A 17704-nucleotide genomic window follows, 5' to 3' on the forward strand; every position below is an offset into this window, starting at 1 on the left:
TTTCCTGGAGCCGAGAAGGGGCGCTCGAGCTGAGGAAGCCTGCGCATGGGAGCGGATCAGAGGGGATCGTCAGATGGCAAGGTGGACCACGTGGCGTCATCTCACACAGGGTACGCAGGGAGAGAAGTTTACAGTCGGTACGCACAGAATTTTTTTCCGTAGGAAGGAGATGCGTGGACGACTCGGGAATTTTGGATAGAAAACGTGCCCACGTCCACGTCCCTCTCCGGGTCGTGGTTCCTTTTTTTTTCTTTCGGATTAAACAAATTACAACCGCCCGCCGGACTGATATGCCTCGAGACTTGATGCACGTGTATACGGCCATACGTATGAACACCCGGATGATTACGCGTCCACGTCTGTGCCATCGGTGACCCGACGATTTGATGGATTGGTGCAGCAGTGAACATCGATTTGCTCTTTGTCTCGATGTATTGCAAACTACGGCGGCGGGTGCGCAATCGCAACCCTAATTTCTTTGATCTCAATCTTGTTTACGCCGGCACCAAAAAGAACAAATTTGTCGGCTCTTTCTCATCTGATGAAATCGCGAGCTTCTCAAACCCTAGGAGAGATCCCTCTAAGAACTCATCACCATCGTGCGCAGGTCCCACGGTGGGCGCCAACTGTCGTGGAATTGTCACGGCAGATATCCTAGTGAGTGGACTTAGTCGTGAGGCCAGCACATCTATGTGGTAGCTTGAGAGGGGTTGAGTGGGACGAGAGACGCGAGGTTTTATCCAGGTTCGGCCCCTCACGGTGGAGGTAAAAGCCTACATCCTGCTTCATTGATATTGATGATGATGATCACGATTAAAGGGGTGCTCTATTTCGAGAGCTATTGACTTGTCTGTCTAAACCTAACTTGTCAAATCTGTCCCTTTTGGGGTACCCTGCCCCTCCTTATATATGTTGAAGGGGCGGTTTACATGACTAGTCCTATTAGGATTAGGATTACTCTATTACAAGTGGAGTCCTAGTCTTGCTTCCTAAATATTCCGTATGCTTTCCTCTTAAGCCGGCCCACCATAATACGAGCCGGCCTTCAATGAACCGTCTGCTTGGGCCACCGGGTCTTGTTACTCCTCTGCTCCACCGGCCGGGTCACCAATGAGTCACCTGGTTCGGCCGGGTCATCAGTGAGTGGAGAGATCCGGGTGGGTCACTTAATGAGTCGCCAAATCAGGGTGGGTCACCGGTGAATCGCCAAGTCTGACCGGGTCATACTTCCGGCCGGGTCATACCGCGGGGTATATCCCCAACACTACTACTAGTTATTCGGCCAATTACCCTCAAACATCATATGCTACACCTCATGCTACTAATTTTCTGACACCATACGCAACTGTTGATGTCCATAATTCGGCTCCCCACCTTCATGGTCATGGCCGAATTAGTGAAACTTCTACAGGAGCACAAATGCCTTCACCTACTACCGTGGCATATCATGTCCCCCCAACACAATTACAGAATTTCGGTGACATATCGTTACCGAAAGAGTCTAAAAGTGTCGAGGGGCAATTCTATCCAGATTGGGTCATTAAGAAAAATCTTACGTCTTTTTGGGATGAATGCAATGTTGTTCTACATGAATTAATAAAAGAGGGAAATCCTATTAATTCTACTGCAGTCCAAGGTAGATTATGCCAAAAAGAGAAAGCATTGGGTGTGGATAGAATTATCAAAAAAGATGGTGATTCGGATAATAAAGTTAATTCGGCTATTGAAAGACCGAATCAAATATTACATATGCCGAATCTATTCTAGAAAAATAGGATGACAAGGTATTGGGGAGCTATTCGAAAGAGGAACAACCTATCGTTCAAGTAACGCAACCATCATGCTCTCCCAACGTGTTTGAAAAGGTATGTCTAGCAAGTGATTTACCTATCTTCCGATTTGGTCGCAGCTTTATTCTTGATGCTTCTATAAGAGAAGTTCTCATAAGTAATTTTGAAAGATCAATGACGAAGGGAAATTTACTTGTTAGTAATAAAACTGTTATAGAACATATCGGTCAGTCTATTGTGCCATTTATAAAGACCGATAGTGACCTATTATTGCAGCCAAAGTTTTTCCCATTGCTTTATCAAAATTTCATTTCTAATTGGGTAGCTTTGCTTGTTTCTTACTTGGCTTGCACTTGGTCTCAATTGAGACATGTGTATTCTAACTATTTTCGTTTCAGAAATTTAAAGCCAAGGTCAAATTCTTTTGAAAAATCCGATGCTAATATAATATCTTATCCAAATACATCGGAGATAGGGTGTAAAACACAATGCATAGCCGAATGGGGGAGATTCTAAATCTGAACCATTCGTTTGCTCAACTCCAAAGCCGTTTGCACACCAAGATCGGCTAGAAAATAAGAAGTATACCTTCAATTCAAGCATGTGTGATCAAATATTTGATTTGTTGCTGAAAAATAATTACATTAGAGTTCTTGATCACCATGTGAAGCCATCAATCCAAGGACGAATGTATTGCAAGTTGCATGATTCGCCCAAGCATAATTTTGAGGATTGCAACATGTTTCGTCAAATAGTTAAATCAGCCATTGATAAAGGACGATTAAAATTTGTTGAAACACCAAGGGATGACCAGTCTATTCTGATTGGTCCTAATGGAAAAAGGTTTTTGAATCGTCTGCTTCAAGACGATTCTTTTAAAGACGAGAAGGTAAAAACTACAGGTGATGGGATCAAGCTTTCAAGTAAAAAAGTTGTTCAAGAGCACAATGAAAATATTCTTGAAGGCATGAGTTCTATCGAAGATACAATGAAGACGCCAGGGACTGGGGGGCAACAAGAAAATCCAAAGATCGATGCAAGTCAAGACAAAGGAGATAAAGGCCGCAATAAGCACAAGTGCAAGAAATCCAAGGTCACTTTTGCACAATTATTAGATAAATATCAAAAGAAGAGTGAAGAGAAAAGTGCTTATCGGCCAACTAATGGAAAAGCATCAAGATCACCCCCTAGGCGCAAACCCGAGGATTGATATTGGCAAAATGAGAATTCTAATGCAGTATATTCATATCCATATTTTGTGCCGCCAATGCCAATGCCAATGCCATGGATACCTTCCTATGATCATGTAAATCCATATCCATCATGGGACAAGTATGATACAAGGGCGCATTCTTCATCTTATTTTAGACCATCTCACAAACATTATGCAGCTCCAAAAATATCAACATTTGAACAATCACATGTCAAAGACCATTTCAATCATAAGGAATCGGTCCGGAGCTCAAGGAACAAGAAAGATGTGGTCAAATAAATTTATCGTGTTAAAAAAGACGGCTGTAAGAGTGCTACATCAGATTTGATCTCAAATGAGAAGGAGCCAATTCAAGTATTGACATTGGCTACTAATGGCGATGAGGCAAGTCAATCAAGTACCAAATCTGAAAAGAAGAAGTTGAGAGTGCACATGGTAAAACAAGAATTGCCATTGCTTCAAACAAAATCACAGCCAGGGTGCCCACTCGGCTTATCATATTGGCAAAAGAAGAAATTACAATAACTTGGTGCACAAGAACTTGAAGAAAGGAATATGGCATGGGTTCCCAAAGGAAGTATTCAAAACAAGAATTATGTGCAAGCTTCCTTTACAAGGAGTGCAACAAATATGAAGAAGGAAAAGAGTGAAAACTATGAAGGACCAAGCCGAAGGTTTCAACATCTTCGGCCCACACATTATCCATTTTCTTCAACAATGTCGTTGATGCCTATGCCATGGAATTTCTCATCAGGTATGATTGGTTACCCTCAATGGGCTTATTTTAAACCATGGATGCAATATAATTTCTTACATCATGAAAGGGTATTACCAAATCGTCATATGTTTGATTAGCTTTACTTTTGTTGCTAATCCAAATGGCAGATATATACTTATCATCCTAAGCACATAAAATGACCGATGGAGTGTTGACATCGTCCTTAGGAAAAACATCGTGCAAGTTATTTTTCGGTAGACAAGTTTGCCGAAAAACATGGGGTATGTGTTGACACCAGATTTTGGCACGGCCAAGAACTTAATTAAGATGGACTCAAATGGAGAAGTGCTCAAAGTGAGAAAGTTCTGTATCGTCAAAAGGAAAAACTTTGATATTTGGGCCATAGTCATCCGGTCTCATCTCTAAGGCGGAAGTTGTGTTCGAAGTACTCAGATTTTGTATTCAGAACACTATTCGGCTGATTACGCCCCCAATACGGCCTCATATGGGAAACGTTTGTACACAGATTGTCTTCGCCTTGTCGAAACGATCGCTTTGATATAAAGAACGTCTAAATCGGAGTTCGTATGCAAAAATTAGAGCCAAAACTATGTGCTGCATAAGTTTGCCCCAGAAGTTCCGGACAAAACTTCCGGGGAGGTTCCGGGCGCCTCGAAGACTTTGCATGCGGTGCGCCTCGGAGACTGGAATTTTAACATTATTTGCAGATTTGCGGGAACGATTTCGACATCAAGATGACCTCGGATGAAAAAGTGATCAACTAAGGACTTTTTCCCCATTGCAAGATCTACAACTTTGCTTTTGGAACCATCACGATCCGAAGCCATATGCGACCTGCAGGAGCTGTGCAACAGGGCTACTTGGTATAATTTTAGCCCGGAAGTTCCGGGCTGACCGGAAGTTCCGGCCCTCGTGGTCTGAGTTAGGTTATCTTTTAATGTTTTGGACGGGATTTGAGCCCTTTCTTGTACGGAAAGTCCAGCCGCCTCATATATATGTAAGAGGTGACGGCCGATTGAATAAGAACACACAATCGACATATCAATCTATCATCTTTTATCTTTACCTTTATTTCTCTCCCTTGTTCTTCTTCCTCGTCCTTCGTCTGTTCTTCTAGTTGCAGGGCGCGATCCACGAGACCCTAGGGCGATCAGGTCGACCTAGGGCAGCCCATAGCCGCCGCGCGCCCTGACGGGGTCCCTCCTGGGCGTGTGAGGTTTTGGGTATACAAAAGCGCCCGCCGGATTGTCTTGCGTACAGTGCTTTCGGCGGGTCTCCTTCGACGTGAGCTGTGATGCATCACCCCCGGCGTCGAGGGTACATGGTGACGTGTTCGTGTATGAATAGGTGACTCATACCAACAAATTGTAGATTGTTACCAGGATCCCAAGGAAACAAGAGCAGATGACGTGTAACTATATGTGTATCCTAAGAACTACCAAGAACAGTAATATTCCATATTGTCGGTGACGGTAAGAATGTTCGCTGCAACTTGCAAGCCCTGCTAAAGTGCCCAAACTTGAGAAACCCAACTCGAGGGAATGGCAGCCACGCAATTTGCCAGTCAAATTGCTCAAAAATTAGCAATACCGAGCTAGAGCGATATTGAAACTGGGCCATTGAGCGAGTGCTCGCCATATAATCAGATACGCATTCGGCATGTGCCAGCTTACCACTTGGAGATTGCCTGAGCTGCACTGTCGAGTCCCCTGGCAGAAACACCATGTTGGTAGTTGGGAATGCCACTTTGGATAAGAGGCTTCCAATGTCACCCAACTGGTGCACGAATAAACTGACACATGTTGACTGAGGTTGAAGACTTGATATAGGGAAATGAGAATTGAGAGGTCATGCAATGGTCCACTGAGGATTCATAACGAGTGTAAAAGAATTATTCCATGGGCATAAGATCTTGAGTTGATGACCATGTAAGTCTAAACGGCCATCCATCTGGACGTACTACAAAGGAAGGCCATGGCTTCAGGTCACATGATGTCTGAATTTCTGTAACTTCCCAAGTTGAAGAGAATAAGGAGATTGTTATGGAACCAACTGCTCTGCATATGAGACACATCCATAGGAAACAACAAACTTAGAATCATGCTCCTAAGCTCTGCTTCATCAGGTGGACGCCACTGCTGTATATGTCCATTTTGCCAACAACTCCAAGATTTCCCAGTAGGACAGAACGCGAACCAGAAGTTTGCCAAAGCAGCTCGTAAATAGGCTGATTCCAAATGACACTCGAACGACGGACACAACATTGGGCGTAGCACCTGACCCTTTAACCGTAGCTCCAGAGTTGTAACAACTGCACTCGTGGAGAAATATCCAATATGAGTGATAATATAGGGAGTGAATTGCAGAAAACCACCACATTTCAGCTTAGGTTTGCAGAAAACACTTTTCTACGTTTTTGCTGCAGAAAACACCGATTTTTTTCTAATCTTTTGCAGAAAGCACCAAACCTCCTGTTAGGGCAGTTTAAGCACTATTATGAGAGGTGGGACCCTGTCTTGTCGACGTGGCGTCACGGTCGCGAGCTGACGCCGTGTAACGGCGCTACAGTGCCCAACGACGCCCCCATTAGGTCAATAGAAACCGGCTCGACCCAGCTCTCTCCTCTGCCTCGCCCATTCCTCTCGTCACTCTGTTCTCCTCTCCTCACTCAGTTCTTCTCCCCCGACGCCGCCACACCGCCGACCGCTGTTCTGCTGCTCCCTCGTGGCCATGGTGTCGTGGAGCGACGAGACTAGTGAGGATTCAGTCATGAGCATCTCCTCCTCCTGTGATGGCATCATCAAGGTCAGTTTGCTACATCTAGGGTTAGGGTTAGGTTTAGTGAATTGGGGATTTTGTGAATGAGCTCGAGCTGAACCTAGGTTTATCTTTGCTTGCTCCCGCACCTTCCAGCTACGATGCACGATCCGAATTTCAATGGCACTGACACAGATGTGAATGTTTTGTGCGAACACGGCGAGCCGGCCGAGCGCTTTGTTGCATTTGAAGGGATGCACACCGACAGAAGGTTTCTAGGATGTGCTAAGAAGGTATGATCATTTATAAAGGAAGTTGTTCATTGCTTAATGTTTGTTTACGTAGTTGTTAAGCTTTGTTTAGTTTGGTCTTTGTTTATCTAAATCTGACATGCCTTGTCATCAGATGGTACACATTGTTTATTGTGGTTAGTGATTACTGCCTTGTTTTTCAAGTTGTTAAGCTAGGTTAAGTGCTTAGTCTTTGTTTAACTTGTTTTATCCAGTGAGTGGATTGTAGCCATTGTTTATTATGGTCAGTGCTTAATTACTTGTTTAACAGTGCTCATTGTTTATTTGTTTGCTGTGTGATATGTTTGCTGCACATATTAGAACCCTGAACATGTTTGCTTATGGAGTATGGCACTTAATTAACAGTGGTCTTCATCCTACTCACTTAGATGATTCTTTATTGTTTTATTGCTTAGGAAGGCATAAACTATGGAGTAGTCCAATGGATTGATTTTGAATGGTCAGACTCAATGGAGAAGGCATTGGCCAAGTTATGGGATATGTATGAGGAGATTAAGTCAGCTAGGACCAATGACAATCTGGAGAGTTCATTTGCAATTCACAACCTGATAGAAGAGAAGAAGAAACTATAGGAGAATTATGACAGTTTGTATGCTAATGTCAATGCTCTCTTGGATGCCCAGCAACAGAGGGGTCTGGAGTTGAACAATAAAAAGCAGCAAAAGCAATGTCTTGATGAGAAGATTGCAGAGTTAGAAACTGTAGTGGGCAACTTGAAGGAAGAGCTGGCAAAGAAAGAGGATGAGAAGAAGAAAGTACAGGAGGACTATGACAGTTTGTATGCTGATGTGAATGCTCTCTTGGATGTCCAGCAGCAGAAGGGTGTGGAGTTAAACAATCAGAAGGAGCAAAAGGAATATGTTGATGTGAAGATTGCTGAGCTAGAAACTGTAGTGGGCAACTTGAAGGCAGAGCTGTCAAAGAAAGAGGAGGAGAAGAAGAAGCTGATGCAAAAGTATGATACTCTAGTGAACCTGACAGGTGCACAAGCCAATGTGATTAGGAACTTGAAGTTCAATCATTTGAAGGAGAAGGAAAGGCTGACAGAAGAGAGGCCTAAATTGCAGCATCACATTTCTGAGCTTCAAAAGTCTGAGGAGAAGATAAAGCAGAAGCTTCAGGGGGTGCAGGCCATCTTAGATGAGTAGGGGTGTCTTCTAGTATGTTAATCATCTATCTATATGTAGATGATAGTCTTCTATGCAAAACTTTAGTATGAACTTGGTCCTCAACTACTCTAACTATGTATTTTGTGATCCATGGTGTTGGATCGAGCAGTGTTGTAATGTAGATGATAATAATCTATTTAGTACTTTAGTTTGAATTTGTGAACCCAGTAATTTAAGTATGTATTGAAGGAAATATGCCCTAGAGGCAATAATAAAGTTATTATTTATTTCCTTATTTCATGATAAATGTTTATTATTCATGCTAAAATTGTATTAACCGGAAACATAATACATGTGTGAATACATAGACAAACAAAGTGTCACTAGTATGCCTCTACTTGACTAGCTCGTTAATCAAAGATGGTTATGTTTCCTAACCATAGACGTGTGTTGTCATTTGATTAACGGGATCACATCATTAGGAGAATGATGTGATTGACATGACCCATTCCATTAGCTTAGCACCCGATCGTTTAGTATGTTGCTATTGCTTTCTTCATGACTTATACATGTTCCTATGACTATGAGATTATGCAACTCCCGTTTGCCGAAGGAACACTTTGTGTGCTACCAAACGTCACAACGTAACTGGGTGATTATAAAGGAGCTCTACAGGTGTCTCCAAAGGTAAATGTTGGGTTGGCGTATTTCGAGATTAGGAATGTCACTCCGATTGTCGGAGAGGTATCTCTGGGCCCTCTCGGTAATGCACATCACATAAGCCTTGCAAGCATTGCAACTAATGAGTTAGTTGCGCGATGATGTATTACGAAACGATTAAAGAGACTTGCCGGTAACGAGATTGAACTAGGTATTGAGATACCGACGATCGAATCTCAGGCAAGTAACATATCGATGACAAAGGGAACAAAGTATGTTGTTATGCGGTCTGACCGATAAAGATCTTCGTAGAATATGTAGGAGCCAATATGAGCATCCAGGTTCCGCTATTGGTTATTGACCGGAGACGTGTCTCGGTCATGTCTACGTTGTTCTCGAACCCGTAGGGTCCGCACGCTTAAGGTTTCGATGACAGTTATATTATGAGTTTATGCTTTTTGATGTACCGAAGTTTGTTCGGAGTCCCGGATGTGATCATGGACATGACGAGGAGTCTCGAAATGGCCGAGACATAAAGATTGATATATTGGAAGCTTATATTTGGATATCGGAAGTGTTCCGGGTGAAATCGGGATTTTACCGGAGTACCGGGAGGTTACCGGAACCCCCGGGAGGTATATGGGCCTTAGTGGGCTTTAGTGGAAGAGAGGAGAGGTGGCCAGGGCTGGGCCGCGCGCCCCTCCCCCCTAGTCCGAATAGGACAACGAGAGGGGGGCGGCGCCCCCCTTCCTTCTCTCTCTCCTCTTTCCCCCTTCCCGAATCCTATTCCAACTAGGAAAGGGGGGGAATCCTACTCCCGGTGGGAGTAGGACGCCTCCTGGCGCGCCCTCCTCATGGCCGGCCGCACCCCCCTTTGATCCTTTATATACGGAGGTAGGGGGCACCCCTAGACACACAAGTTGATCCACGTGATCATATTCTTAGCCGTGTGCGGTGCCCCCTTCCACCATAATCCTCGATAATATTGTAGCGGTGCTTAGGCGAAGCCCTGCGACGGTAGTACATCAAGATCGTCACCACGCCGTCGTGCTGACGGAACTATTCCCCGACACTTTGCTGGATCGGAGTCCGGGGATCGTCATCGAGCTGAACGTGTGCTAAAACTCGGAGGTGCCGTAGTTTCGGTGCTTGATCGGTCGGGCCGTGAAGACGTACGACTACATCAACCGCGTTGTGCTAACGCTTCCGCTGTCGGTCTACAAGGGTACGTAGATCACACTCTCCCCTCTCGTTGCTATGCATCACCATGATCTTGCGTGTGCGTAGGAATTTTTTTGAAATTACTATGTTCCCCAACAGTGGCATCCGAGCCTAGGTTTTATGTGTTGATGTTATATGCACGAGTAGAACACAAGTGAGTTGTGGGCGATATAAGTCATACTGCTTACCAGCATGTCATACTTTGGTTCGGCGGTATTGTTGGACGAAGAGGCCCGGACCGACATTACGCGTACGCTTACACAAGACCGGTTCTCCCGACGTGCTTTGCACATAGGTGGCTTGCGGGTGACAGTTTCTCCAACTTTAGTTGAACCGAGTGTGGCTACGCCCGGTCCTTGCGAAGGTTAAAACAGCACCAACTTGACAAACTATCGTTGCGGTTTTGATGCGTAGGTAAGATTGGTTCTTGCTTAAGCCCGTAGCAGCCACGTAAAACTTGCAACAACAAAGTAGAGGACGTCTAACTTGTTTTTGCAGGGCATGTTGTGATGTGATATGGTCAAGACATGATGCTAAATTTTATTGTATGAGATGATCATGTTTTGTAACCGAGTTATCGGCAACTGGCAGGAGCCATATGGTTGTCGCTTTATTGTATGCGATGCAATCGCGCTGTAATGCTTTACTTTATCACTAAGCGGTAGCGATAGTCGTGGAAGCATAAGATTGGCGAGACGACAACGATGCTACGATGGAGATCAAGGTGTCGCGCCGGTGACGATGGTGATCACGACGGTGCTTCGAAGATGGAGATCACAAGCACAAGATGATGATGGCCATATCATATCACTCATATTGATTGCATGTGATGTTTATCTTTTATGCATCTTATCTTGCTTTGATTGACGGTAGCATTTTAAGATGATCTCTCAGTAATTATCAATAAGTGTTCCCCCTGAGTACGCACCGTTGCGAAAGTTCTTCGTGCTGAGACACCACGTGATGATCGGGTGTGATAGGCTCTACGTTCAAATACAACGGGTGCAAAACAGTTGCACACGCGGAATACTCAGGTTATACTTGACGAGCCAAGCATATACAGATATGGCTTCGGAACACGGAGACCGAAAGGTCGAGCATGAATCATATAGTAGATATGATCAACATAGTGATGTTCACCAATGAAACTGCTCCATCTCACGTGATGATCGAACATGGTTTAGTTGATTTGGATCACGTGATCACTTAGAGGATTAGAGGGATGTCTATCTAAGTGGGAGTTCTTAAGTAATATGATTAATTGAACTTAAATTTATCATGAACTTAGTCCTGGTAGTATTTTGCAAATTATGTTGTAGATCAATAGCTCGCGTTGTTGCTTCCTTGTGTTTATTTTGATATGTTCCTAGAGAAAATTATGTTGAAAGATGTTAGTAGCAATGATGCGGATTGGATCCGTGATCTGAGGTTTATCCTCATTGCTGCACAGAAGAATTATGTCCTTGATGCACCGCTAGGTGACAGACCTATTGCAGGAGCAGATGCAGACGTTATGAACGTTTGGCTAGCTCAATATGATGACTACTTGATAGTTTAGTGCACCATGCTTAATGGCTTAGAATCGGGACTTCAAAGACGTTTTGAACGTCATGGACCATATGAGATGTTCCAGGAGTTGAAGTTAATATTTCAAGCAAATACCCGAGTTGAGAGATATGAAGTCTCCAACAAGTTCTATAGCTAAAAGATGGAGGAGAATCGCTCAACTAGTGAGCATGTGCTCAGGTTGTCTGGGTACTACAATCGCTTGAATCAAGTGGGAGTTAATCTTCCAGATAAGATAGTGATTGACAGAATTCTCTAGTCACCATCACCAAGTTAGTAGAACTTCGTGATGAACTATAATATGCAAGGGATAACGGAAACAACTCCCAAGCTCTTCGTGATGCTGAAATCAACGAAGGTAGAAATCAAGAAAAACAACAAGTGTTGATGGTTGACAAGACCACTAGTTTCAAGAAAAAGGGCAAAGGGAAGAATGGGAACTTCAAGAAGAACGGCAAGCAAGTTGCTGCTCAAGTGAAGAAGCCCAAGTCTGATCCTAAGCCTGAGACTAAGTGCTTCTACTGCAAAGGGACTGGTCACTAGAAGTGGAACTGCCCCAAGGATTTGGCGGATAAGAAGGATGGCAAGGTAAACAAAGGTATATTGGATATACGTGTTATTGATGTGTACTTTACGAGTGTTTATAGCAACCCCTCGGCATTTGATACTGGTTCAGTTGCTAAGAGTAGTAACTCAAAACGGGAGTTGCAGAATAAACAGAAACTAGTAAAGGGTGAGGTGACGATGTGTGTTGGAAGTAGTTCCAAGATTGATATGATCATCATCGCACACTCCCTATACTTTCGGGATTAGTGTTGAAACTAAATAAGTGTTATTTGGTGTTTGCGTTGAGCATGAATATGATTTGATCATGTTTATAGCAATACGGTTATTCATTAAAGTCAGAGAATAATTGTTGTTCTGTTTACATGAATAATACCTTCGATGGTCATACACCCAATGAAAATAGTTCGTTGGATCTCGATCGTAGTGTTACACATATTCATAACATTGAAACCAAAAGATGCAAAATTAATAATGATAGTGCAACTTATTTGTGGCACTGCCGTTTAGGTCATATCGGTGTAAAGCGCATGAAGAAACTCCATCCTGATGGACTTTTGGAACCACTTGATTATGAATCACTTGGTACTTGCGAACCATGCCTCATGGGCAAGATGACTAAGACTCCGTTCTCCGGAACAATGGAGTGAGCAACAAACTTGATTGGAAATAATACATACTGATGTATGCAGTCCAATGAGTGTTGAGGCTTGCGGCTGGTATCGTTATTTTCTGACCTTCACAGATGATTTGAGCAGATATGAGTATATCTACTTGATGAAACATAAGTTTGAAACATTTGAAAAGTTCAAATAATTTCAGGGTGAAGTGGAAAATCATTGTGACAAGAAAATAAGGTTTCTACGATCTGATCGCGGAGACAAATATTTGAGTTACGAGTTTGGTCTTTAATTAGAACAATCTGAAATAGTTTCACTACTCACGCCACCTGGAACACCACAATGTAATGGTGTGTCCGAACGTCATAACCGCACTTTATTAGATATGGTGCGATCTATGATGTCTCTTACCGATCTACCACTATCGTTTTGGGGTTATGCATTAGGGACAGCTGCATTCACGTTAAATAGGGCACCATCTAAATCCGTTGAGATGACACCGTATGAACTATGGTTTGGCAAGAAACCTAAGCTGTCGTTTCTTAAAGTTTGAGGTTGCAATGCTTATGTGAAAAAGTTTCAACCTGATAAGCTCAAACCCAAATCGGAGAAGTGCGTCTTCATAGGATACCCAAAAGAAAATGTTGGGTACACCTTCTATCACAGATCCAAAGGCAAGACATTCGTTGCTAAGAATGGATCCTTTCTAAAGAAGGAGTTTCTCTCGAAAGAAGTGAGTGGGAGGAAAGTAGAACTTGATGAGGTAACTGTACCTGCTCCCTTATTGGAAAGTAGTTCATCACAGAAATCTGTTCTTGTGACTACTACACCAATTAGTGAGGAAGCTAATGATGATGATCATGTAACTTCATATCAAGTTACTACCGAATCTCGTAGGTAAACCAGAGTGAGATCCGAACCAGAGTGGTACGGTAATCCTGTTCTGGAAGTCATGTTACTAGACCATGACAAACTTGCGAACTATGAGGAAGCGATGATGAGCCCAGATTCCGCGAAATGGTTTGAAGCCATGAAATCTGAGATATGATCCATGTATGAGAACAAAGTATGGACTTTGATGGATTTGCCCGATGATCAGCAAGCCATAGAAAATAAATGGATCTTCAAGAGGAAGACAAATGCTGATAGTAGTGTTACTATCTACAAAGCTAGACTTGTCAAAAAAGGTTTTTTTTGACAAAGTTCAAGGTGTTGACTACGATGAAATTTTCTCACTTGTAGCGATGCTTAAGTCTGTCCAAATCATGTTAGCAATTGCCGCATTTTTATGAAATCTGGCAAATGGATAAAAAAACTACATTCCTTAATGGATTTAAAGAAGAGTTGTATATGATGCAACCAGAAGGTTTTGTCAATCCTAAAGGTGCTAACAATATATACAAGCTCCAGCGATCCATCTATGAACTGGTGCAAGCATCTCGGAGTTGGAATATGCGCTTTGATGAGATGATCAAAGTATATAGTTTTATACAGACTTGTGGTGAAGCCTGTATTTACAAGAAAGTGAGTGGGAGCACTACAGCATTTCTGACAAGTATATGTGAATGACATATTATTGATCAGAAATAATGTAGAATTATTCTGCAAAGCATAAAGGAGTGTTTGAAAGAAGTTTTTCAAAGAAAGACCTCGGCGAAGCTGCTTACATATTAAGCATCAAGATCTATAGAGATAGATCAAGACGCTTGATAAGTTTTCTAAATGAGTACATACCTTAACAAGATTTTGAAGTAGTTCAAAATAGAACAGTCAAAGAAAGAGTTCTTGCCTATGTTACAAGGTGTGAAATTGAGTAAGACTCAAAGCCCGACCACGACACAAGATAGAAAGATAATGAAAGTCATTCCCTATGCCTCAGCCATAGGTTCTATAAAGTATGTCATGCTGTGTACCAGATCTATTGTATACCCTACACTGATGTTGGCAAGGGGGTACAATAGTGATCTAGGAGTAGATCACTGGATAGCGGTCAAAATTATCCTTACTGGAATAAGGATATGTTTCTCGATTATGGAGGTGACAAAAGGTTCGTCGTAAAGGTTTACGTCGATACAAACTTTGACACTGATCCAGATGATTCTAAGTCTCAATCTGGATGCATATTGAAAGTGGGAGCAATTAGCTAGAGTAGCTCCATGCAGAGCATTGTTGACATAGAAATTTGCAAAATACATACGGATCTGAATATGGTAGACCCGTTGACTAAACCTCTCTCATAGGCAAAACATGATCACACCTTAGTACTCTTTGGGTGTTAATCACATAGCAATGTGAACTAGATTATTGACTCTAGTAAACCCTTTGGGTGTTGGTCACATGACGATGTGAACTATGGGTGTTAATCACATGCTGATGTGAATTATTGATGTTAAATCACATGTCGATGTGAACTAGATTATTGACTCTAGTGCAAGTGGGAGACTAAAGGAAATATGCCCTAGAGGCAATAATAAAGTTATTATTTATTTCCTTATTTCATGATAAATGTTTATTATTCATGCTAAAATTGTATTAACCGGAAACATAATACATGTGTGAATACATAGACAAACAAAGTGTCACTAGTATGCCTCTACTTGACTAGCTCGTTAATCAAAGATGGTTATGTTTCCTAACCATAGACATGTGTTGTCATTTGATTAACGGGATCACATCATTAGGAGAATGATGTGATTGACATGACCCATTCCATTAGCTTAGCACCCGATCGTTTAGTATGTTGCTATTGCTTTCTTCATGACTTATACATGTTCCTATGACTATGAGATTATGCAACTCCCATTTGCCGGAGGAACAGTTTGTGTGCTACCAAACGTCACAACGTAACTGGGTGATTATAAAGGAGCTCTACAGGTGTCTCCAAAGGTAAATGTTGGGTTGGCGTATTTCGAGATTAGGATTTGTCACTCCGATTGTCGGAGAGGTATCTTTGGGCCCTCTCGGTAATGCACATCACATAAGCCTTGCAAGCATTGCAACTAATGAGTTAGTTGCGCGATGATGTATTACGAAACGAGTAAAGAGACTTGCCGATAACGAGATTGAACTAGGTATTGAGATACCGATGATCGAATCTCGGGCAAGTAACATACCGATGACAAAGGGAACAAAGTATGTTGTTATGCGGTCTGACCGATAAAGATCTGCGTAGAATATGTAGGAGCCAATATGAGCATCCAGGTTCTGCTATTGGTTATTGACCGGAGATGTGTCTCGGTCATGTCTACATTGTTCTCGAACCCGTAGGGTCCGCACGCTTAAGGTTTCGATGACAGTTATATTATGAGTTTATGCTTTTTGATGTACCGAAGTTTGTTCGGAGTCCCGGATGTGATCATGGACATGACGAGGAGTCTTGAAATGGCCGAGACATAAAGATTGATATATTGGAAGCTTATATTTGGATATCGGAAGTGTTCCGGGTGAAATCGGGATTTTACCGGAGTACTGGGAGGTTACCGGAACCCCTCGGGAGGTATATGGGCCTTAGTGGGCTTTAGTGGAAGAGAGGAGAGGTGGCTAGGGCTGGGCCGCGCGCCCCTCCCCCTAGTCCGAATAGGACAAGGAGAGGGGGGCGGCGCCCCCCCTTCCTTCTCTCTCTCCTCTTTCCCCCTTCCCGAATCCTATTCCAACTAGGAAAGGGGGGAATCCTACTCCCGGTGGGAGTAGGACTCCTCCTGGCGCGCCCTCCTCATGGCCGGCCGCACCCCCCTTTGATCCTTTATATACGGAGGTAGGGGGCACCCCTAGACACACAAGTTGATCCACGTGATCATATTCTTAGCCGTGTGCGGTGCTCCCTTCCACCATAATCCTCGATAATATTGTAGCGGTGCTTAGGTGAAGCCCTGCGACGGTAGTACATCAAGATCGTCACCACGCCGTCATGCTGATGGAACTCTTCCCCGACACTTTGCTGGATCGGAGTCCGAGGATCGTCATCGAGCTGAACGTGTGCTAAAACTCGGAGGTGCCGTAGTTTCGGTGCTTGATCGGTTGGGCCGTGAAGACGTACGACTACATCAACCGCGTTGTGCTAACGCTTCCGCTGTCGGTCTACAAGGGTACGTAGATCACACTCTCCCCTCTCGTTGCTATGCATCACCATGATCTTGCGTGTGCGTAGGAATTTTTTTGAAATTACTACGTTCCCCAACATGTATGTTGTGATACATTGTGTTGGATCCAACCTTGATGAACCTTTATGAATGTGAGTCTAATTTGATGTTATATGGTTTATGTGCTTAGTACAATTTGGTTTTATATGGTGTAGATGATTATCATCTATTCAGCATTTGAGTATGAATCTATGAACCAAGTAATTTATCTTAATATTTTGTTATCAATGGTGTTGGATCCAATTTGACCCTCATTTCATCGATGAATCGACAAAATGGCCCTAGGGGTACCTTCACCCTCATTTCATCGATGAATCGACAAAATGGGCCTAGGGGTACCTTCACCCTCATTTCATTGATTCATCGACAAAATGGGCCTAGGGGTACCTTCACCCTCATTTCATCAATTCATCGACAAAATGGCCTAGGGGTACCTTCACCCTCATTTCATCGATTCATCGACAAAATGGGCCTAGGGGTACCTTCACCCTCATTTCATCCATTCATCAACAAAATGGGCCTAGGGGTACCTTCACCTTCATTTCATCGATTCATCGATAAAATGGCCCTAGGGGTACCTTGACCACCATTTCATCGATTCATCAACAAAATGGCCCTAGGGGTACCTTCACCCTCATTTCATTGATTCATCGACAGAATGGCCCTAGGGGTAACTTCACCCTCATTTCATCGATTCATCGATAGAATGGCCCTAGGGGTACCTTGACCCTCATTTCATCGATTCATCGCAGAATGGCCCTAGGGGTACTTTGACCACCATTTCATCGATTCATCGACAAAATGGCCCTAGGGGTACCTTCACCCTCATTTCATCGATTCATCAACATAATGGCCCTAGGGGTACCTTCACCCTCATTTCATCGATTCATTGACAGAACGGCCCTAGGGGTACCTTCACCCTCATTTCATCGATTCATCGACAGAATGGCCCTAGGGGAACCTTCACCCTCATTTCATCGATTCATCGACAGAATGGCCCTAGGGGTACTTTGAC

The 17704-nt window shown here is 43.2% G+C and overlaps 1 protein-coding gene across 1 annotated transcript; it reads left to right on the plus strand.

Annotated features, from left to right (window-relative positions):
• The first annotated feature begins 6472 nt into the window (after window positions 1-6472).
• Window positions 6473-7958, plus strand: LOC147978219 (uncharacterized). Its single transcript, XM_087514678.1, has 4 exons — window positions 6473-6547; window positions 6625-6792; window positions 6905-6907; window positions 7434-7958. The coding sequence occupies exons 1-4, from the start codon at window positions 6473-6475 to the stop codon at window positions 7956-7958; spliced, it is 771 nt and encodes a 256-aa protein (XP_087370804.1).
• Window positions 7959-17704: the final 9746 nt, after the last annotated feature.

The sequence above is a fragment of the Triticum urartu genome, chromosome 3A (genome assembly GCF_056163025.1).
Source record: "Triticum urartu cultivar PI428250 chromosome 3A, HENAU_Tu73, whole genome shotgun sequence".
In the NCBI taxonomy this organism is placed as follows: domain Eukaryota; kingdom Viridiplantae; phylum Streptophyta; class Magnoliopsida; order Poales; family Poaceae; genus Triticum; species Triticum urartu.